Source organism: Paralichthys olivaceus, chromosome 6 (genome assembly GCF_024713975.1).
Source record: "Paralichthys olivaceus isolate ysfri-2021 chromosome 6, ASM2471397v2, whole genome shotgun sequence".
NCBI lineage: Eukaryota > Metazoa > Chordata > Actinopteri > Pleuronectiformes > Paralichthyidae > Paralichthys > Paralichthys olivaceus.
In genome coordinates, this window is record NC_091098.1 from 5,434,014 (window position 1) to 5,457,053 (window position 23,040).

The following is a 23,040-nucleotide window of genomic DNA, read 5'->3' on the forward strand; positions in this document are numbered from 1 at the left end:
ACAAAAAAGAAAATCTTAGGACTCTTGCTTATTACTATGAAATGAGGTTACTAATCAAGAGACTGGGATGAATCTCATATATAAATTAAAAACCTGGCTCAATTAGATTTTTAATTGATTTAGCACTGCACACTACCAATCCCATCTGTGGAGGCATTGTTGTTATCTCTAAGTTCGACGTTACTACATAAACATATGTTTGTATCAATGTTTTCTTATGTGCCATTGCATATTTTATTTCATGTATTTTCTATTTTATCGGATGTGGATCCTGTGTCATCATCACTACCTGCTCCTCAACAACAGAGAATTGTCTGAAGCACCGTAACACACAAGGTTAGGTGATGTTCTGACGAGGAGGTGGTGATCAGAGTGGAGGTTGTATGCAGGAGTTGGATAGGAGCGCAGTTAATTGAATTTTTTTTTTAATTAATGAAAATGGTAATTTACACGTGTATGCAGGAGATAATGGGCTGTTTCCTACATAGAACATATAGGCTGTTTTTCTTTTTTAATGAAAGGAAAGAAGGTAAAAGACAGATTGGACCAGAAATGTACTGACTGCAAAACAGACCTGTGTGTTCCTGTTCCTCGCTGCTCTGTCTGGGTGTGCCTGTAACTCCGTGTTTGCCTTCTTCTGCCTTCCATCCAGGTGTTTGACGTGAGCTGAAGAGACAACCATCCTCATTCCTGTCACTCATTCTGCTCCATCGCTTCACCCATCTTTTATCTGTGCTCATCTGTGCCGGCTCAATTGTGTCACGACATGGAAAAGGAAACTCCCAAATTGAGGTGATAATTGTTTTGTACCATGCTTGACGTGGTTAATCTACCAGAAAAACAATATAAGATAAGATAAAAACGTACAGGTATCATCCCACGCTGGGGAAATTCACCTGTTACAGCAGCAGACAGTCAGAATGAAGTAGACAGGAGTATGAAAATGTACAATCTACGTAATATACACCTTTCACTACAGATGGAAATATTGTTTCTAGAGAAATGTACTTGAGTCAAGGGCAGTGGCACAGATTAGATTCGATTAGCTTCTACTTTATTGTCATTGCACAAGTACAAGTACAAAGCAACGAAATGCAGTAATCACAGGATGATTATACAAGGATGTAAACTGTATTTGTGCATTAGTGCAAGAAGACATTGAATCACACCATACATATGCATATACAGGCTGTTATAATACAAAATGATTATGTGTATGTGCTTTTTTTTGTATTGTATGTCTTCAAACTAAATTTAATTGAATTATCTATCCTCTTTGACACGTGATGCCATGTCCTTACAAATTAATAAATACTTTTATTTTGCATCCCTCCCTGTGTATTCTTCTGGAAAGGCCAAATCAGCATAAATACAAATATGCACGATTTATGCCTTTAGGACTAAACTGTCACTTCTCATCACTTCAAATGTCAAATCATCACGCCCTAAGTTGGGGCGTGTCATCTTTTCTTTAACCTCTCTTGTCTTTCTGTACCAGTTCTTTTTTAGAAAACACAGAAGGCTTCTAAAGGCTGTGAAGATCATGCACAGCCGCGACATCTGTTTATTCTCGTTGTTGAACTTGAGCCCAGCGTACCACCATGGATACCAGCAGTGTGTCCGTGTTGTGGTACAGGAGGTCAAAGCCTCAGGGGAAGGTGAGACGAAGGGTTCAAGATCTCCGCAACCCTTCCACCTGTTACAGAGATTTTATAGCCATCAGACCTGTGCTGGACCTGAGTCACAATGAGAGCGTCCGGCTGGCGGTGGACAGCCTGCTCAGCCGGGGCTTACAGGGATACCAGGAGGCGTTGAACGCAGAGGGAGAAGCTGACTTTCTGTCAGAGCTGGAGAAGAATTACATCCTGAGAAATGGAAAAGAGGGCAATGCAGGTTGTAGATTTTCCTACATTTTTTATGAACAGTTTTCCAGTTTTCTTCTTGTTTTTCCAGCTGTTGTGATCAAAAATGAATGCTTCATAATAGCTGTATTGTTTTTGTGCTCCACACAGCTAGTCCTGGTGATTCTGATAGCGATGATGAAAAGGTGTTAGAGGGCTTGTCAACTGGCTCCAAGACTGCCACACTGTGCCCTGCAGTGACCACAGGACGAATTCCTACGGAGGCAGGTTTAGGACAAAGCAGCATCAGAGGTATTCAAAAGAGCAGAAACGTATTTTATTACTCCTGTGTAAACCTTCATAGCTGAAGTTTTAAAATGCTGCAAACACATTTTTGAGTCACTACAAAATCTTTTTGGTTCTTGTTTGCGGCCATTTCTGATCATGATTTATGATGCTTTTAGATCGTGTCCGGGACAAGCCCAGTGTTGAGGTTTATTTCCAGTCTGATGGTAGAGGAGGAGCTGGTTTGAAAGACCTGGTCAGAGAGTTCATCAGGAAGGCTGCACACGTAAGTCTGTGTGTGTGTGCACTTATATCTTTGAGCTATTTTCTTTGTGTCTTTTGTGTGATTCTATTTGCATGTGTAAAAAGGAACATGACATGCATGCCCCTACGTGTTTGTGTGTGTGTGTGTGTGTGTGTGTGTGTGTGTGTAGGCCCTGGCCATAGTGATGGACAGCTTCACTGACGTGGAGCTGCTCTGTGATCTCCTGGAGGCCAGCAGGAAGAGGAATGTGTCTGTTCACCTGCTGTTGGATCATCTGAACCTGAACCTGTTTGTCACCATGTGGCAGGACCTCAAACTCAACAGCAAAAACTTCCCCGTGAGTTTTCCTCTCTCTGCCAGCTTTATGTCTGCATCACTCCACATTTATTTAGTTGCTGTTACAGTTAAGTTTATACCAAACAGCATAAAGAAAAGAAACTATGCCTAGGTTTAGATATAAGGCTAAACTTGTGGTGAACTACCATCAGTCTACAAAGGTTCATTAGTGTCATTTGGTCATCTTGCTCTTGTAACCTTGACAACCAGAACACCAGAAAATGACAAGCATAGGTTTTTACACTAGTTGACCTTGTCAGCATGGTGCAGGTGTACTGACCAAACAGCTCATACTTTGAAGCTGGGGACTTTTTCTGGAATTACACTTCTGCCGTTGACACATGTATCAAAAATGACCAATGAAATTCTGCTGGACCTTCATGTGGGCTGATCACAAACAAAAATAACAAAACAATTTTAGAATAAATGCAATATTTTTAGCTTTTAGCTTTAGCTGTCACTGTTGTTGAGGATTTTTTGACAATCCTCACACATTACTGCATATACCACTATATATAATGTATATTACACATTATTTCTGTACACCACAAGCACATGGCATGAAAATAAAAGTGAACACAAAATGACTAGCTCCGTCATGAAAGAAAAGGACATTATATAGATGAAAAAATTGTCATGAACAGGTTTAATGCTCCTGAAAAGTCGCTGGGAAAGTTCTTTGGAGTGGTCTCAAAAGTCCAATAACTGTCAACTTAAACTACAGATGTGAACCTTAGTTAAATGAACTAAAATAGGAGAGTTTCATGGCACATTGTTGACCTTGCATTCTCACAATGAACTTGGCTGCACGGCGCCACAAACAACAAAACAATGCATATGTGATTATAACATTTTAGTAATTTATGAACCCTTTCACTAGTTCCACATCAGATTCTAATACACAGCTTTAACCTTACATCACATTAATAATTTATTAATGTGATGATTTATTGGATGAAAATAAAAATGTTGCTTGAAAATGATTTCTCAGTGTCTAACTACTCATTTTACACAACAGCACTTACATAATGTAACTGCTATAAACCAAACTGTCCCTATCAACTGTCACATCATCTTATCTGGCCACAGTGACTGCAGCACCGTCTTGTGTTTGTCTAGAAACTGTCAGTCCGCAGCATCGATGGACAGACCTACTGTGCCAAGACAGGCAGGAAGCTGACAGGTCAGGTCGCTGAGAGTTTTATCATCACTGACTGGACTCAGGCGCTAACTGGCTCATACAGGTACACACACACACACAGACCTGCAAGAAAGATGACTTAAAGAGGATTTACTTTGGCAAACCCTGATCCGCTGTGTGTGTCTTTGTCAGTTTCTCCTGGCTGTCATGGCAGGTCCATCGTAGTCTTGCTGTTCTTGTAAAGGGCAGCGAAGTCATACCTTTCCATCAGGAATTCCACAGACTCAACTCCAGCTCCAAAACAGTGCCGGGCTTTGTCACATTTATCACTGTGCCTCACTCTCTCCTTCTTTTCATCTCATCACCTGCAGCCCAGAATGATCACACTGATAATAACATATCCAAGTCCCAACAGGCCAACACAGTGAGCCACTGGGCTCTGACCAGAGATGCTCCAAAGACCAAGATGACTGCAAAAATTCCACTTTCATCAAACCCAAAGAGCCCAGAATTGGAGTGCAACAGAGGTGACACCCAGCATTTACAAGGGGCAGTTACAGGTACACAAACACACACAACACCTCCATCGCTGTATCCAGAACCCTTGGAAAATCCTTGTACAAAAACACATGAGAAACCTCTGGACAAGAATCTAAACCAGATCCAGAGTCATTCTGAAATCGGTCAGACCCAGGTCACATACGTTCAGTCTCAGTGTGCTGGCCTTAACACCACCACCACAGCCGGAAGGAATGCAAACGTTCAACAGTCAAACCCTCTTCACGCTGGAAACCCCACACACAGACAGCAGATGACCAACACTTATCAATCCACATTGATGAAGAATTCAAATCTTGATCGTGACAGCCCTGTTACCGGAGGACTTTTCTCTCAGCAGAGGAATAGAAACAGACTGACGAGGCCTTCAGGGACAACTGCAGGTCTCAGCACACAAACAGCACAATGGAACTTGTCACTCAACCCCAAACCAACGGTGGAACTTAAATCTGATAATCCCAAACTACAGTCTCCTCCTACATCACAGCAAAAACAAGCAAAGACAGGCCCTCAGTTCCTTTTGAATCTTTCAAGAGGACACTCATCCGGACACCAAACCAAATTCTGCTCTGTGGGAACAATGAGGCAATATCAGCACCAGAGTCAGCACCAACCCCCAAATCATTCACACCCACCCGCTGAGTCTCTACGTTCAAAGTTGGCATCAATAACTGCGGGAATTCGGCTCCAGACGCACCCAGATCTGCTCTCACCAGGTACAGGTGCCAAGCTGGATCTACAGCCCCACACCTACCAGCAGGTGAAGCCCCCTCCCAGGCCAAACTGGATATTCCAGATTCACACCCCAAGACCCAGGCCAGTGGCCCGAACCAGCTCTCTTGGCGCTACCTATCGGACTGGACAGAAGACGCTGGAACAACCGGGCTTCAGGCCAGCTCCTGCTGACATGAATGCATTACTGAGAAGAAGCAAGAGCTTGACTGAGAGACGCACAGCAGGATTAAAAGGAGCAGGACTGAATCCAAACATTACCAAGACTTGACAGAAATACACACACACACACACAGATATTATTTTACAGGAAAAGTATATTGACATTCTGTACAGCTAATGAAATAAATGACTTGTGAATTTTGTGTGAAGCATGATACACCTTAGTTAAAAAATAGAAAAGCTTTAATTGTGCAAAACAATCAATGACTTTGGTTTCTTTAATGTTTTAATCCTACGAAGCGGGAAAAAATATTTTGGTCTATTTTTGACAATTAAAATAGATTTCACTTGGATTTGAAATCTCTGCTATCCTCATAGGTGTTTTCATTTCTCAGTTGATTAGAATTATGTTTCGGGAGCTAAGTTTTGTCACAAAACCTTAGATAAGTCTATGACCAGTGTAACATCAATAGTAAAATGTACAGGTTCTATAATATACTATGGATGAAATTAATTTCTATTGACACTGTTAACGTGTGTACATTATCTATATAAGTTTTGGATGATGTGGGTTTTTTTTCAGTGGTCTGGTATAATCTTCAGACCCAAGTTCACACTTTTTAAAATCAAAGTTCTGTAATTCAGCTCGATAAAAAGCATTGCAGCAACAAAACACACTGTGCTTTTTCTTCCAGCAAAAAATATTTGAGGGCTGAACTAGAAAATATTTATTCCATAAGAATGTTTCTTTTCCTCCTCTGGTTTTGTGTGTGTGCAGATTTGTGCTTCTACCCCTCATCTTGCCATCAGTGGAGGGATTTAGTGCCTCCTACGTGAGGAACCACTGTCATTCCCAATTTCGACAAACCCAGTTAGGCCTTGATGGGGGATCATGGGAGAGGGATTTGGTTTAGTTGTAAAACCTTTGAACATGAGACATTATAGTTGTGTCACTGGTGAAGAGGAATGCATTGGGTGAAAAGTGAGGTTATTAAGTGAGGAAATCAGCGGGAATAGACATCACTGTGTCATGAGTAGGTGATTGTGCTGATTTAGGTGTTTGCTCTGTTCTGCCCTTGTTTTCAGCAATATGTGGAACCCATGCTCTGTACACGAGGCCTGTTTATCCTTCCAAAACATTTCCCATAACCTCTACTCACTGACTTAGGCGTGCCACAGGTCCACTGACGTCATGCTCACGGCTCTTAACCTCAACTGTACTTTTCCAGTTCAAGCTTAGTGCTAAGCTAAGCTCAAATTCAAAATGTCATTTCTGAGGTTGATGTGACGTCCAAAGACGTTTATTGTAATGACAACATGGTTTTAACATGGTTATCATTTACAAATGTATCATGTTATACCATTAAACATGTAATGTTACAACATGATAAGTTTGCCTTTAATGACAACATAAAAATATCTTGTTTTACATGAATATATGTTGTTACTACAATAAACCTTTAAGGTTGTTACCTGATACTGACCTGTTTTTCTTTTTCTTGCGCGGCAGCAATATACTTCTGTAGTTTTGTGTAGTAAAGTAAATCTAAACTGCTCCATAGGTTGAGTCATGGTGAGCAATGCCCGGCGAGCTATTGCTCCTCTCCACTCACTCGCCGAGTATTTGATGATATTAAATTATTTTTCCAGCATTCCAGAGATCCCAGTGCCTGCCCCGTCAAGTTCACCGTGTCTCTAAGGCTTATCGCTTGCTCTTTTTCCTTCCCTCTTTCTCTCTGCATCTCGCTCTTGCCAGAGAGCCAGGCAGAGTGCACAGGCTCCACTGGTCAGTTCTGGTCATTTTGTTCCTCTCTGTGAGTTTGACACCACTGCTGTAGAATTTGGAGTAAAGGCTACAACATTTCCTAAATACTCAATTGAAGTATGAATACCTCAAAATTAAATAAATGAGAATTCTTATTCCACCTCTGGAGATGACCATTAGCACTGAAACAACAGAGTCATTGTGCTTTGCTATACAGTATGATCTTTTAATAGTTTGGAAGGCAGTACGGAAGGAAGAAGAAAAATGATAACGACCAGTGATAAAATAAATTGTTTGTCTTTCTTATCCAGAGTCTCACTGTACTGACTGAGTGTTTGATGCCGCCTCCTACCTGAGAAGCCATGACAAACTCAATCATTGCTGGTGGATTAGCAACAAGTTATAATGTTACTGTTGTGTTCATGGCTTGTTTCTGCAGAAGTCCACTACATGTTAAACATTTAAGGTCCTGAAAATGGACTTGAAGTAACACAATCACTCGGTAAAAATATAGCAGCCTTTGACAGTATTATATTTACACATTGGGTTATTTGATATTCCATACAGATGTATTAATTAATAAGAAAGATTCTTCTGTTGTGTGTTGAGATGGAGCTTGTTTTAAAGGTTGAAAGGTCCGGAGGTGGTTTACAGGAGAGGAAAAACAGAAACCCCAAGTTCTAATGCACAAGTTTTGTGTTTTGGGGACTTTGATTTGTGCATCAAGTTGTTTCAAAAACCATCTGATGGCCGCCCACAGACGACAAGGGGCCTAAAGACGCTGCTTTTTGTGGAAAGTGGTTTGAAAACCTTTTTGAAGCAGTGGCTTAATGAATCGAATGTATTTTATGAGCTTATCATGTGTGCAAAGATGCTGGAAGTACGGGGGTGCAGCACTCCCCAGTGACAAATGGTTGTAACTGCATGGCAAAACAAATTCATAGTTTAAATAATATTTGATTTATTTTCGAAAATTCAGTGTATTTTCTGTGCAGTCATCTAGATCATGCAAGAGGATCATAGATTTTAGTAGTGGTAATATCAGTTAGATGTCTCAAAAAAGAATTCTGGATTATTTAATTGTATTTTATTGAGATATAATCTTGTGCCAGAAAGTCGTGGTCAAGATGGGTTGGATTAAATTGCCCTAAAACCCTATTTGTGGACTGCAACAGTGTAAAACGTTCTAAAACTGATATATAATGCTATTCAAATTAATACAAACATTACGAATGTTGCGCTGCATTGACAACACTGTTTATCCTGTGCAGGTTGTTGAGTTCTCATTATTTCCCAACATCACTCTGGTCTAGAGCTACTGAAAACACAGTGTGGGGGCGTGCAGGGAAAAATAAAAAAATCACTAATGTTTTGACCATGAACCCTGATCAACCAGGTTTTATTTCTGGTTGATTTGATCTGCGTCTATACTTCCAGTGATTCCCCTGCTGCTCTCTGCAGGCTTCTGGCCCTGGCTTGTTTGGCTCCTAACAAAGAGAGGCTGTCCTCCTGCAGCTCAGGGAATGTGTGTAATATGACAGATTTACAGCAGCCTTTGTCCTGCAGATCAGTCGTCCCAGCACAGCAGCGGCCGAGGCACAGACACCTGTATGAATCCGACACTGTGTTAAAGAGAGCGAGCTGAAAGACTGCACCTGTACTTGTGTAATTTAAGCACACAGAGGATGAATTGAATGGATCACATGTAAACTACATGATGTCTTTTTTTTTCCTCCCCTGAAGATAGACCTGACCTTTTTGTTTCCCACTGGGACTTACTGTAAATCCTGAGAGAAGCAGGCACCTGTTGGATGAAGCTGCTGTTCTGAGGCCGAGCAGGCAGCCTGGGGGTGAGGGAGGATCTGTGACCTGTGCGCGGGCACGGGCTGCAGGCAATCAAAAGGAATCTAATCCGTCCACCAGGGAGCGCGCATTCCTGCTCCGTGTCAGCCTCGCACAGCGCACAGAGCCAGGCTGGAGGGAAAACCTGCGGTGGGACCACAGAGGACCACCTGCCCAGGTCCAACACATGAATCACCTGTTATTTATCATTCACCACATACACAGGATGCAAAGACTGCACCCCCCACATGTGATATTACCCCCACTCTCTGTGCTCTGGACTGACTGAAGTATGCACAATACATGTATTATATTATATTGCATTGCATGATACAGTACAGTTTATGTATATACCATTAAAATATTCTATTATTGTTAGATAAGTTATTTTGTTTACTGTATAATAATATATTTATTTGCATGACCATAATTGAGTCATAATACTTGGATCATTATCTGAATCTTATCTTATCTTAGCATCTTAGATCTTTGGAGGTAACATGGCTCAATACATTTTTTTTTAAATTTCAGTTCAATAATAAGCCAATGTTATGTTTAAAGGTCCAGTGTCTATAAGAGTTAGGTGAAAGGGAACTATTGGCAGAAATTTAATGTAGAATAATCCTCATGATGTTTTCACTAGTTCGTTTCATATAAATTGTATGAAATGTAGTTTTCTTTAAACCAGAAAATACCCTTTATATTCAAATACTTTATATTTACATCGAGGGGTCAGTAGTTTTACATTAGTCCAGACTGGACAAACTAAACACCTTTTGAGTTTTTATGACAACTGAAGCTACCACAGATTCTTTTTCATGTTTGGAAGGAGAGGGTGAGGTGAGGGGTGTTCAGCTGCAACATGCAACTTCAACACTTGATATCACAAAATTCTACACACTGTACCTTTAACGGTCTAGTTGAGCGTGCCCATGGCATTAGGTTTATATATCTCATATCATTAAGTGCACAGTGTTATAATGATGAATCTCTTGGTCTTAAAGTGAGTTGATCAGGAACAGCAAGGCCTGCTGTGAAAGGGACACATACATATTGGATGGATATATTGAATTTAAATGTTGCTTCATAAGTGGATGTGGGGCCTTGGTATGCGCTCGATTTTGGGAGATCCCACCATTTTGACAAATTGCTGATTGCTTTTTTGCTATATGTATGACAGACAGTAATGGAATGGGGTGTTGAAATGGTTCTTCCCACATCCTGCCTCTTTACCCTCCCTTAAATTATTTGGATATCTGTTTTTTACTGGGTAGAAAGATAATGACTTCTTTCCACAGAGATGTGTTTGTCTTATCACCTTGTCAATCTGATGGCAGAGCAGTGGATGGAACACACTCTGCTGTTACAGCCCAGCTGTTCACCAGAAAAACACACACACACACACACACACACACACACACACACACACACACACACACACACACACACACACACACACAGGAGAGAGAGAAACATTCATAGACAGCATTTTGGTTATATAGACAGGGTTTACTGAACAGAATTGTATGCATACAACAATGAAACATATTTCAAACAGTATTTTGTGATGCCCATTAATGATAAAGCTTGTTTTTATTTTAGTTACATATTTTTTTTAAAAGCTGGAAAATCCGCCGATTTTCTTATCACAAACTTTGTAATTAAATCTGATGATATTAGCGGCATATTTGTTTAAATCCTTCCATATTGGAAGGTCACAGTTTTGATAACATCTCAGAGGCTTTTATTGACAATACAGTGACTGATGAGATAAATTCAGAGTGTTGATGCTGATTACATTTATGCACAATAACAGAGGTGGACATTAGAGCTGGACCAATATAATCACTTGGGTGATAATATCAGCCAATAAGAGCATTTCACAGGCATATCAGTATCAGCATTTATATTTGTCAATGTGCACAGGTATGAAAACTTTTATTTTACAGAATAGACAATGCAAAAAAAAAAATGACATCGGCATTGGCATCAGCCCCTAAAACTCCATATCAGTCAGACTACAGTGGACATAGGCAGTCAGCTTCTGCCTATTACTATATCTTAATTTAATTTAAAATGTTTCGTCTTCATGCTCGGCTTTGTAAAGGGTTTCCTTGCTAGGGTTTTACATATTGCTAACAAAAAAGAGAAGTGTCATTTAAAATGCAATCATTTTTAATTGATGGAGAAAAAGCTTTGCAGACCGCTCAAAGTGCTTTTGTTGTTAAACAATTGATTAAATCAGGTTTTTAAATTGATGGAGCCGTACTCCTGCCAACTTTCACTATGTGATTCTAACTTCTGGCTCTGAAAAATGAAGCCAATGCGGAACTGCTTAAATGAACAATACCACAGAGCTCCAGCGGGGGCAGGCTCTAACAAACCTCGGACTCCTCAAAAACACTAACTTCTATTTTAAAACCCTCAATCATTTTTTCCACGAGTCATCACGGCGTCTTTCTCTAAAGTGACTCCTTATCAGTGAGGTCCATATGAAAACATTATCATAAGTAACTAGATATTAGGGCTCAACGAGTGGTGGGTTTTGGGGCGTGTCTGTTTGAGCGTCATGAATGATTGACAGGCAGCAGACCAGGCAGACAGAGGGAAACTATCCACATCGTGTTCACTCACTTGTCAACAGTTACTCTTATTCTATCGTTAAAGTTTGTTCTCGACTCACTGAGATTAATCTTGTTCTTCAGCCCACACGGGGACTCGAACCTGCGACCATCTCGTCAGCAGCACCGCCTCCCCTACTCCGGCTCCGGCTCCGCTCCGGGAGTCCAGCTCGGGGTTTCCAGCGGAGGGACGCAGGAGTTGCGGACTGTTCTCCGGGTAAACACGCTGCTCACTCCGCTGCTCAGTGTCCCGCAGCTCCGCAGCAAGTGGAGCAAGAGAGAGAGGAACACCGTGTGATAGCGCACACAGAGCGGACATCTGGACCAGCGAGAGCCGGAGAGGTGAGCGAGGAAACCCGGAGCATGTTGAACTTTAACCTCAGCACCGAGGTTTTTTATTTCAATATCAACCAGTTTAAACTGCTCAGGAGATCTCAGTGAACAGTGGTCGAGATTTAAACTGTGCAGAAACTGAATGTGGTTTCAAACCCTGACTGTGTTTGACTCTGAGCTCTTTACAGGGACCTGAGGTTTGTTTTAACTCTCTCATGTATTCCCATGAATACCTGTAAAACATAGAGTGGAACAAAATGACCTCAGGTACAATACAGTCCAACCACATACAATCAGCAGTTTAACAGGCAATCAAAGTGCAATTTAAGTTCAGATCCTTTTAAAATGCTGAAGGAAACTTTTAGAAACGTTTTCTTTCACTGATGAAAAACGTGATTGTACAGGACCATGTGTGAACAGTTGCATGTGTCAGAACTGATCTGAACACTGTGATGCTGCAGGTTGCCTCCAGCCCCAGTGGTCAGTGTGTTCTCAGAGATGCGGGCCTCGCTGTTGACGCTGCTCTGTGGTGAGTAAAGTCTGTTCACTTTGAAGTCTCTCCCTGTTTTCTGCTCCGAATCAAATCCTCACAAGTCCTCCAGTGAACGAAGCGTCTGCAGGTCACTGGGCTTCAGTCTGACCAGCCTCTTGATCATTATACTTTCATGTGTTTTGAAGTCTGGAGATGTGGAGCTGGTGATTTCACTGCACACTTACTGCATGTTCCTAGTAGTGCAATGATTCCAAGATCCAGGGGGGTCCAGCAAGTGGATACTTTGAAGAGGTCTTGTCTCAGTCCACTGGTGGAAGCTGCACTTGTTTTCAGTAGAAAAAGATTGGACCAAAGCTATTGGATGTATATTTTTTGCAGTGTAAAAGTAAAATCTGTTCACTTCTCAGACAAGATAAGATAAGAAACTTTTATTGATCCTCCGTCGAGGAAATTCACAAGTGATAGTGCAGCGTAATGGAAGTAGCAACGCAAGGGGAATATATAGGAATGAATAGAAAATAGAAATACTAAGAGCAATAAAGTAGAAATAATACTATATATAGGCTGATTTAAAAAGAGGGTTATTATCATGCAGTTTCTCCATTTTTTGTAATATAACCTAGAGTGAACCTAATCAAAAGTGTTCCCTGTGCAAAACTGTGCTTTGTTTATGCATGTTTCATGCATGTAACTCTTCCATAAGAAAAAGGCTATTTGAGTCAACAACAAAAAAACGTTTATTTGTAGCTAATGTCCCTGTATGCTATCATCGCTGTGAATATTCAGTAGCTGCACTCTATTTTACACGGAGCACAAGCTAAGGTAAAGCAGTAGCCTGAACGTGTCGGATGTGAGGCCCGTGGGAGTGTCGGCCCCTGCGTAGAGGTAAGATAGCTGATGTTTCTTTTTTAGGGCTCTCTGTGCCCTCCTGATCTCTGGGGTCATCCCTGTCTGTCTCTCCCTCACTCCCTGTCTCCCTGCGGGTGGCGTCTCTCTGTTTATGGCCCTCCTAAAACAGCCCAGCTGAATCCACAAATAGAGACACTCCACTCCATACCTATACCTACAGCACTGCTCAAGACCCCTCTGGATGCGTGTGTATGTATGTGTGTATGTGATAAGAATATGGGAAATGCACAGGTTTAAACAAAATAACACACAGGCTAACACACCATATTTGATAAAAACTCATTTTGAGTCAGACAACAACACTGAAAAGTTCATAAAAGTATGTATTTCTGACACGTGCCCCTTTAATCGTGCAGGTGCACTCAGTTTTATCAGCAACCTTAAAATTTATCCGAGTAACGACCCTCAATAAAACACATCCTAATGCATTTGTTCCCTGCAGCTCGAAGACAATGGGCTCATTGCTCCAGCTAAAGTCTGTTATTGCCTGCTGTTACCACCCGGAGTGACCCCACACACTTCACCTCCCATCTCCACTACAGCTCCTTATGACTGAGCTTGGTGCTCCTTTTTTTAAATTACAATACCAGTTGAGCTTCGGTGCAAAGTGTACATCATAAAAACATAGCTAGACGCAAGTGCAGGGTCAGAGACTTATCTTCAGTTTAGTAATTTCATGAATCAAGAGGAAGGAAGTGACAAAAACAACAAAGTCCTGAAACGATATTTTCGTAGGTTTTTATGGATGAATAATGGGATTCTGCATTTGATCGTGACTCATTGACATGACGAGAGTAGAATAATCATGGTTCATGGTCAGTGATTTAATCTCTTCATCGCAGCAGCAGGTATTTATCTGATCGTTAGGTAGCTGGTCTCGTCCACAGTCTGTCAGTGGATGGACGAGCACAAAACTCACCTCCCCTCTGCCTCAGTGATTCCAACACATCATCTCTCCTGATGTCATCTCTCTTTTCTGTTGCATTCATTTCAGTGAAAGTATCTGCTGCTCAACATTTCTACAGCTCCAGTTTTAGTTTCCAATGTTTAAAGTATACAGACACAGTAGCATAGAAACTTCACCACCAAATGGCATTTTTTGCAGACGGACAGAGACACACCAGAATTTTTCTCAATCCAAGTACCATAGAAGTCAGCTGTCTCAGAGTTGAAGAGTAAAGAGCAGGGATGTGAAAGAATGTCATTGAGGATTTTAAGAAAATGTCCGGAAAGGCATAAGAGTCACAGAGAGAGAGACAGGATCAGCTGAGTGGGCATTAGAGGAAGCAGTGGAGGTAACTGGAGACACGAAAAGGTTTTAGAGCGGAAAGGTTAACTTGGCGTCCGATGTGAAGTGTGTTTAAAAACCTCACACACTGTCATTACAGAGATAGGGAGCTGTCTGTTCAGACTGCGGACGCCTCAGAGGACGAGCTGCAAGGTCAAGGGTCCAAACCCCTGGGTCAGACACGGGGTTAATTGGAGTGTGTGTGTATGTGTGTGTGTGTGTGTGTGTGTGTGTGTGTGTGTGTTTGAGAAACAGAAAGAGAGAGTGAAAGGTCTCAAGCTGATCACAGTGACAAAAGAAGCTGCAGCGCCTCAATTCCTGTCTTTCTCTTTTCACTTTCTATTTCTTTTCTCTGGAGTGGGGGTGGAAGGAAGATCTTTAAGAAACTGAGTGAGTGTGTGTTTGTGTGTGTGTACATGCATCTGCAGAGATTCTCTCATATAAATACAATTTCAAGCTAGATGTAACTTTTTAGTATTTAAAAAGTTTTTCCCCTCATTAATAATATTTGTAAACTATAATGCACATGACTTTTCATGAAGTGGCGTTGTTGGGGTAAGCTGAGGGAGGGACCAGCTCAGTATTCTTCTGGAGGACGGAAGGAAGTGGGAAGGAAAGAAGGACGGGAAACTTAACATGAAAGAGGATCGGGGTTTGCCTCATGATGCAAAGTAAATCCTCTGTAATTCACCTTTCTTGCAGGTCTATGTGTGTGTGTGTGTGTGTGTCTGTGTGTTTGTGTGTGTGTGTGTGGTGGGGGGGTGAGACAGTGTGTTCCTGAGGCCTTTGTAAGCACCAGCCTCCGGAAATGTGCAGATACCAGAACAATGGTGCGGTAAAGCCTCCTAACCACCGGCACTAGAGAGAGAGAGAGAGAGAGAGAGAGAGAGAGAGAGAGAGAGAGAGAGAGAGAGGCCGAAAAAGAGAATGGGTTGGATAGTATGAGGACAAAGAGAAAAAAGGGAGAGAAAGAGTTCAGGCGGGGGGGAGAAGGAGTGAGCTGAGAGAGAAGGAACAGGTTTGTTTACATGAAAAGACGGTGAGCTAGGTTTCCCAGTCCTGTTGGCAGGGGCTTTTCTGGATGAATAGAGGATTTGGAGATAAAGGAGGAGGAGGAGGAGGAGGACTTGAAGGGCAGGAGGAAGGGGCAGGGAGGAGGAATATGAAACAGAGCTGGTCACATTGAAAACAATGGGGTGGCTGGTACTCTGGTGAACCTGAATGGAGCTGCCATGCAGGTGCTGACAGTGAGGAGGTGAGCAGTACCACAGTAAAGACAGTAACGAGTGAACTGAGTGTTATTAGTGCAGTTATCAAGCAGACTTATTAAACACGCCCTAAAACAATCACAACAACATGGCCTGTTTCACTGATGATGTTCGGACCTGTGGTGTAAATAATTTAATATAATGAGGGATTTTGTTTTATATTCTGTGCTTGATTTAAACAATGTGGACCAAATTACTTTGTCTGTGTGAAGGTTCTTTTTTTTTTTTTACCCAGAAACACACTTTCAAACATGACCTCAGAAAATGTCATGGGCATTTTCCAGCTGTAGATTTTGAGCAGATGAATGAAACTCACAAACTTTCAGTTTGATATATCTTAGAAATTGGGAACCCGACAGTGCTCCACCGCAGTATACACAGTGTAGGTGAAATATAACCAGAGCTTTACTTGTTGTCAGATGGTTAAAGAGGGATTCTGTGTACCCTAAGAGACCAGACAAGGTGAAGCCACATCAAGAGAATGTAGAGGAGGGAAATAATGCACTGTCGTGTATTGATGTAACACAAAGAAATACAGCCATGACATGTGAAACATAGAGTAACATGCTGCGTGCTCTGCTGCAGTGTGGCTGGACTCTGTCTCTGTCATGTCACTAACTGTGACACATTCATTTCAGATTCAGTTGATTTCTGAAGGCCGCAGGGCAAGTCTAATAGCAGGCCAATAACAGATTGTGTTGTACACTGAGGCACTTCCACACTTAACAGACAAGCAGCAGTTAGAAAAGAAGGTAGGAAGGAAGGAAGAAAAATAGGACGAAGTCACAGAACAAGGAAGGGATTGAGGGAGTTAAGGAGGAAGGAAGGAATTAATGTTATTTTCTTGAGTTATTTCAGAGCTTGATTTTGTCAAAAAAGACAGGGTGACCTCTAGCCACACTGTGTGGTGGTTTCATCTTGAAGCCCTGTAATTACACACACACACGGCGCACACACACACACGCACACACACTTGGTCTAATAAAATCTTGTGGCTTGTAAACATAGTCCAGCTGTCTTGTGTGTGTGTGTTGCAGGACACTGTATTTGACACTGACATGAGAGTTGAAAACCTGCATGCTGACGTAGCATCATGTTTTAGAGATTTAGACTAACTTTGACCACCGTTCTAGAAAGCTATTCGTTTTCCTACATGTAAATCAACAAGCAGCCTGCGGAAACTTCCTTATGACGTTGTATAACTCATCAGAGGGAACAAGTTAATAATATGAATAAATTACTTCAGGAAGTCACTATTCTGCTGCCATTAGGTTGCAGGGCTTTGATAGATTTATGTCAGGCCGGCATTTCCCATTTTGCAACTTGATAGTGTTTTTGGATTTACATTCATTAGATGCTCCATGAATTGTAAACACCTGCATCTTTCCAACACTGAACCATATTGCCTGGCATCTCCAGGCCAATTTGAATTTGCGACTGGCTCTGGAACCTCTACGTTTATTTTCAGTTTCTGAGCAGTCATCACTGGTGACAGATAGAAGTACCTCTGCACTCAATTGGACCTTCAACCAACCAGAGCAACAAAACATATGGCTCAGCATCTCACCGAATGCTGGAAGTGCAATAGTGTGTTCCCTCTGAGAAAATATTATGTCCAGACAGGAGATTCAGTAGACCTCTCCACGTTGCTCACAGCCATCTTGGTCTGTCAGTCATCATATTGAAACCCATTTAAGATTAATTATTTTGATTTGCTAGAACTGTTTGAGGACGATTGTTGTAATAAACTACAATAACATGCAACAACAATGTATATGCAGATATTAAGGATTGTGCAGCATCAGCATTTAAGAGTCTGATAAGTCATCTTTCTACTAATCGTCTCTGTCTGTCTGTCCATCTGTGGGAAACATATCTTGAAAACCCTTCATCTTATCAGCTTTACACTTGGCATGTGTGTTGTTAAGGCCCAAAGTGTTGAAAAATACTGAATAAACAGGCGACCAGCGCTCTGGACTCATCAACCTAAGTAACTTTGTCGATCCTGATAACAGCTTGTTTATGACAACAGGCACGCTCATTACAATGTCAATGACTACCCATTCTCCATTTCAGAGTTCTGTGTACTGAGTTGAACTTCACCAAACTGTGAATAAACAGGTGTCAGGTGGACAGCTCTTTGTACAGCAGCGGGGACAGCTTCAGGTTTCTGTGGACTGAGTCCAGCAGCAGGTCTTTACTTTCTGTGGCTCAATCGCTGCACTTTTACAGTTTCATAAAGAAAGCTGCAACCAGCATTACCACAGACCAAGTACACAGTTCATTCCAAAGAGGAAGGTTTAGAACAGACCCTACACTAGTTTTCATAATGCAAAAAAAGCAATTTCCAAAAAGGAAAAATACATCCAGTATTATTTAAAGCAGTTTGTCAGATTTATTTTCTCCTGCTCTCGGTCACCTCTAACCTCTCTCAGGGTAAACATAAAGCCAACAGACCTCACACTCACACCCTTGTGTATTCTAAATTACACTTTTCTCGAACACAGGAAGACAATTCCATCATTTAATTGTCATAATAGTCACTATAAATACATTATTGACCCCCCAAGAGAGTCACAACACAAATATTCTGTTTACAATTTAAAAACACAGCCACAAGTATTTGTAATTAAGTACAAATGTATTCACACAACAAACAGCAAGATTATTTTAATGTTTTAAATTTGCGGAAGGCATGCAGGGCACAAAAACACACATGCAAACATGATAACCACATGCCCGGAGTAATGACAAGTCCCACGTGTGCTGTAGTTTTCTTTAAGTGAAGCCAGATTTTCTTCATCAGAGGCTCCGAGTAGCACCTACAGCGAACACATCTGCACTTCGCTCAGCGTTCGCTCGTCTCCCAGAGCAGCTGCTGAGCACCAGGGCAAACACACAACGTCGCAATCACTAACCAAACCCACTGTAGCTCACTCTGTACGGCTGAGTAACCGATGGATAAGCTGGTCTCCAACATCTGCCGGCCATGTGTGCCTCTTATTGAGGGGATTACTTCAGCTTCAGGCAGCATGGCAGAGACTCTGTGGTCAGTAACTGGCTGTACAGACGAATTTTACAGATACGATCATCGTAATCATTTGAGTTCCTCTGCACTTTGTTAAATTTCAAGGTTGTAGCTGCACCCTTGTACCCTTGTTTGTGGTGGTCCCACTTATGGATAGATCTCCATTGAGCTAAGGACTGAAAGATCATAAGAAATTTGAAATAGAAATACTGTGTAAAGGGCACAGTGCTAGTTTTTAAACTGTGTCAAAATTATTTTTAATTTTCATAGATGGTCTGATATTAGGCCTTTGTTTTCCCAGAGTCAACATAGAGGTCCGTGAAGTGTGACTTTATTTGATTTCTTTAAGCGAGTGTTTGTAAATCTTCGGTAACTGCAGACATGTGGGAATGAAAGCCGGGCAGACGCAGGATGGGCAGGATTCCCATCCAGCTCCCACTCTCCACTGTCCACCTGTTGCTCATGATGCCTTGTTTCATATTTCCTCTTTCACATCAGAGTGAGTCAGACAGCTCCAGGATGGGACTGGAATGTGAATGTCTGCTCCAACGGGACCAGCTGCCTCCCAGTGCCAGGCCTTGTTAATATAACAGCCTGTGTAATGGCCGGTGTCTGGCCTCACTCACTGGGACCCTCTGTCGGTCTGTCTGAGAGCCGTGCAGACACACTCAGAAACAGCTGAGGGACTGTCAAAGAGCAGGCCAAGTAAAATCACTGTATATGATGAATACAATCCAAATATAGGCTACAGAAAATGAAGGTTTTTGGCTTTTGAAATGCAATTTTTTTTTCAAACACAAATCTAGGTCTTTTACATTATGTATATGCATTTAATATTTAGTATGAGTTCTCTGAAGCAAAAGGATTTGTGTTTCCTTTTCTGGACAGATTCCAAAATATTCTCTGCAGCCTTTGTAGAATTTTAAACAAGTAAAATAAATATTTAAATAGATCACAGTTTAATGGAAATTAAAACAAAGAAAATTATGCACTTAAATGATGTGTGGAAGGGGGTAGTCTGATGGGCCGAACTTTTAAAACAGAAGTATAGATGTTCTATATAATATGCATATGTTCTATATGCAATCGTAAACTCTACCAACATGATTTGCAGCCGCTACTTAACTTAAATTAAAACTTACCTAGTGAGGCTGTTCCAGAATATTAGATGCCATATCACTGATGACTTTAGACCTGGAGTGGGGAACAGATAATGAGAGGGAATGGAACAAATCGAAAACAGTAACCTTGAAATCAATTAATTCTATAGGTTATTGTTGAATGTAATTGTTCTGTGAAAGAAATTACTTTGGCAAATGTTCTTACATGTATAGATCAAAATAAGGTTGCCTCTTTTGGCCTACTCCTGAAAACAAAAAAGAAAACAATTTCCAAGAGGTTTGAAGTGGTTCAGATCATTTCTATCATATGCATTTGTGAAACGATGGAACTAGATGCCTGGTTTTGGTTGATAAAGCTTAATGGTTGCATGCACAAACAAATGGGGCCCTGGACTGAACCATGGGGAACACCACAACAAATAGAACATTTACAGAACTCCCTGGACAACATTAGTAGTTAAGCTCATAGACAAACTTGCTGATTGTTTGAAAAAACAAAACCCCAACATTGCACAACAGCAGATTTAGTGCATCAAATGTTTATTTTACACTTATACACATCCATGAACAAAAAAAGTAGCATACAGAAGAAAATGGTGGGTCTGTAGCTCTGCCAGCACTTTTCACACCACTAGTGACAGATCTGTTTTGGACATCATCTACTCCTCATTTTCTAAAATGGTGCGTGACATTAAGGTCAGCGGCGGTTTTTTAGAGGCGAGGTCTTGGGATTTGATTAAAGAAGGGAGGATGAAAGAAGTGATGAGGTTGAACGGCAGGGCAGAGAGAGGAGTCTGACCTGCTGAGGAAGGAGTCATTAGAACAGAAGATAGATGGGAGGCGAGGGCTGGCATTAATAAAGAGGCGAGGAGGGGGGAGAACAGCTGGATGTTTGGCTGTGGAAGTTGACCATCCATCAGCTAAGTGCAGAGCAAAGAGAGGACGAGACATGGCAAGGGAGAATGTAAACTAGTTAACTGAGAGTTAAAAATAAAAGGCTGTTGACTTTTCTCTGATGGTGCATGCTAAACATATCCCTGCAGCCTTCTAGTCCCACACTCGCTCAGGTTTGTCATGCAGATCATTGCCTGTGTTAAAATGATGCTATTCTTGTCAGTTCACTGCCCGGATGGCCGAGCACATACTTGATCCGACCATGCTGTCATTTTGATATGCTCAGCGTTCGAGCTCCCCCAGCATTGCATCCTGTCTGAGCAAACATGGTGTCCTTGTGTGCTTTCTTGTGAATCTGTTTGTTTGTTCAGCTTGGTTTCCGACATTGTTTACGCCGGTTGATGTGACAGCAAACTGTTTCGCCGGCTGGTTCCAGTGGAATGTGTCATGTTGATGCCACATCCCTGCCCCCCCCCCCCCCCCTACACACAAACATAGAGCTGTTAGAGTTAGTGACTCTGTGGGATCACATGGATACAGATGGCTGACAAATTAATAGGAAACTTGCATAACGTTTCTTTAAAAGATGTCAGGCCACCACAAGTCTATAAGTCTGGGAACTCTGCAGAGAAGAGCATCATTGACTCAAAAGTCACTTGATGAGGGTAGTGGTGGTGCTGTGTAACACAACAGTCCAAAATCTCTCAGAGCTATTTAATTGGCCCTTCACAAAGCTCTGTCCCCCCTAACAGCATATTATGACATATTAGCTTTCAATTTAAAGATCTCATACACGTATTATAAATTGTCTGTCAAACCACAGTATAGACAGCAGGACTGAATTATTATATTTCCAAAAATGCCAAACAGTTCTTTTAATTACTGTCACAACAACTCCAGATTTGAATTGCTATTTAGCACATTATCAGTTTACAGTAGAAACAGTGGAGGATTCAAGCACTAAACTGAAACAGACATAAGCAGCCTCTCATTTTTATTTCACTTTTATCAGCTCCTGCTATCTTGCTAATGAACATATTAGCATTATATCAATTTCTCCAGAAACGTGACTGGTTCATAGTATCCTGTCCACAAGGCTTCCGTCACCAAGCAGTTGGTAACTGCTGTATGTCGATATCGCAAAAAACTCTTCAAACTTTAGTAGAACATTATAATGTGGCTAAGTCGAATACATGTCCACATGGAAAACTCTACATGCCCTAATTTGATTATTGTTTATTCTGATTATGACCTTATTCAGAAAATCAGAAAATGCTGATTACAGGCAGTGTCTTATTCAGACTGTGGTCTCACTTTGGTTAATATCAGAATATTGCTCTTCATGTAAATTAATATTGCAAATTAATATTGCTCTCCATGTTAATGCAGTCACTGATTACTCATTGCTGTAAAATGAGACAGAGGCTGAAGCTAATAGTTCCTCTGTAAAAAGTCTGCAACTTGATCAAAACTGGAAATAAAGACAAAAAACATTGTTTACCTGGCTGAGCTCCTGCCTCTTATATTATCATACAGTACTGCATACAATTTTTTAAATGAGAGATTTGGTGAATATCAATGCAGTAATACAGTAAATGGTTCAGCCAGCTGGGAGTTGAACCAGGGGCCTTCTGCTTAAGGCACGTTATTTGGTTGCCACCACATTCAAGCTTTTTTATTTTCACATGATGTGTTTATGCTGTTTATTTTATTTTATTTGATCTGTTGCACTGTAAAATAAAATAGATAATCATAAACTAAGCTTTTGAGCAGACGAGCACACATAGCTATACTTTTTCGTAAAAGTGAAAAAAAAAAATTGGGGGGGGGATAAACATGGGAGGATACCCTGCAGGCTGCATTCTGTATCAGTGCCTCTGACAGTTAAAGCATTGCCTCATGTGGAAGACGTGCTGGCTTCGAGTCAGATTTCACTGTCCTGTAGCATGAGCATAATGATATCATGTCTTTCTTTTAGCCCTGAATAGGTTCACAACAGTGGACAGTTTGTCACTTGTTTGATGGCTTTAACAGCTGCCACAGTAACACTTAATATAACGCTTGTCTTTGTGCTGTTATATGAACATTGACATACATGTGGTGCTATGAGCAGCTCAATAATAAACCTTACTGTGATGTATGGCTTTAAGAGGCTAAG

At 41.3% G+C, this 23,040-nt stretch overlaps 2 protein-coding genes across 3 annotated transcripts in view; both read left to right on the forward strand.

Annotated features, from left to right (window-relative positions):
* Positions 1-220: 220 nt before the first annotated feature.
* Positions 221-6,705, forward strand: LOC109630594 (protein FAM83A-like). Its single transcript, XM_069526643.1, has 7 exons — positions 221-336; positions 653-1,893; positions 2,013-2,153; positions 2,306-2,412; positions 2,561-2,728; positions 3,847-3,971; positions 4,061-6,705. The coding sequence occupies exons 2-7, from the start codon at positions 1,602-1,604 to the stop codon at positions 5,427-5,429; spliced, it is 2,202 nt and encodes a 733-aa protein (XP_069382744.1). The 5' UTR covers positions 221-336; positions 653-1,601; the 3' UTR covers positions 5,430-6,705.
* A 4,932-nt stretch (positions 6,706-11,637) lies between these two features.
* Positions 11,638-23,040, forward strand: part of lamb2 (laminin, beta 2 (laminin S)) — a 48,301-nt gene continuing 36,898 nt past the window's right edge. For both annotated transcript variants that reach the window (XM_069526062.1, XM_020089354.2), the window contains exons 1-2: positions 11,638-11,890; positions 12,343-12,410. In XM_069526062.1, coding sequence (XP_069382163.1) covers positions 12,380-12,410 — 31 coding nt within the window. In that variant the 5' untranslated portion in view covers positions 11,638-11,890; positions 12,343-12,379. The remainder of the gene's footprint in view (positions 11,891-12,342; positions 12,411-23,040) is intronic.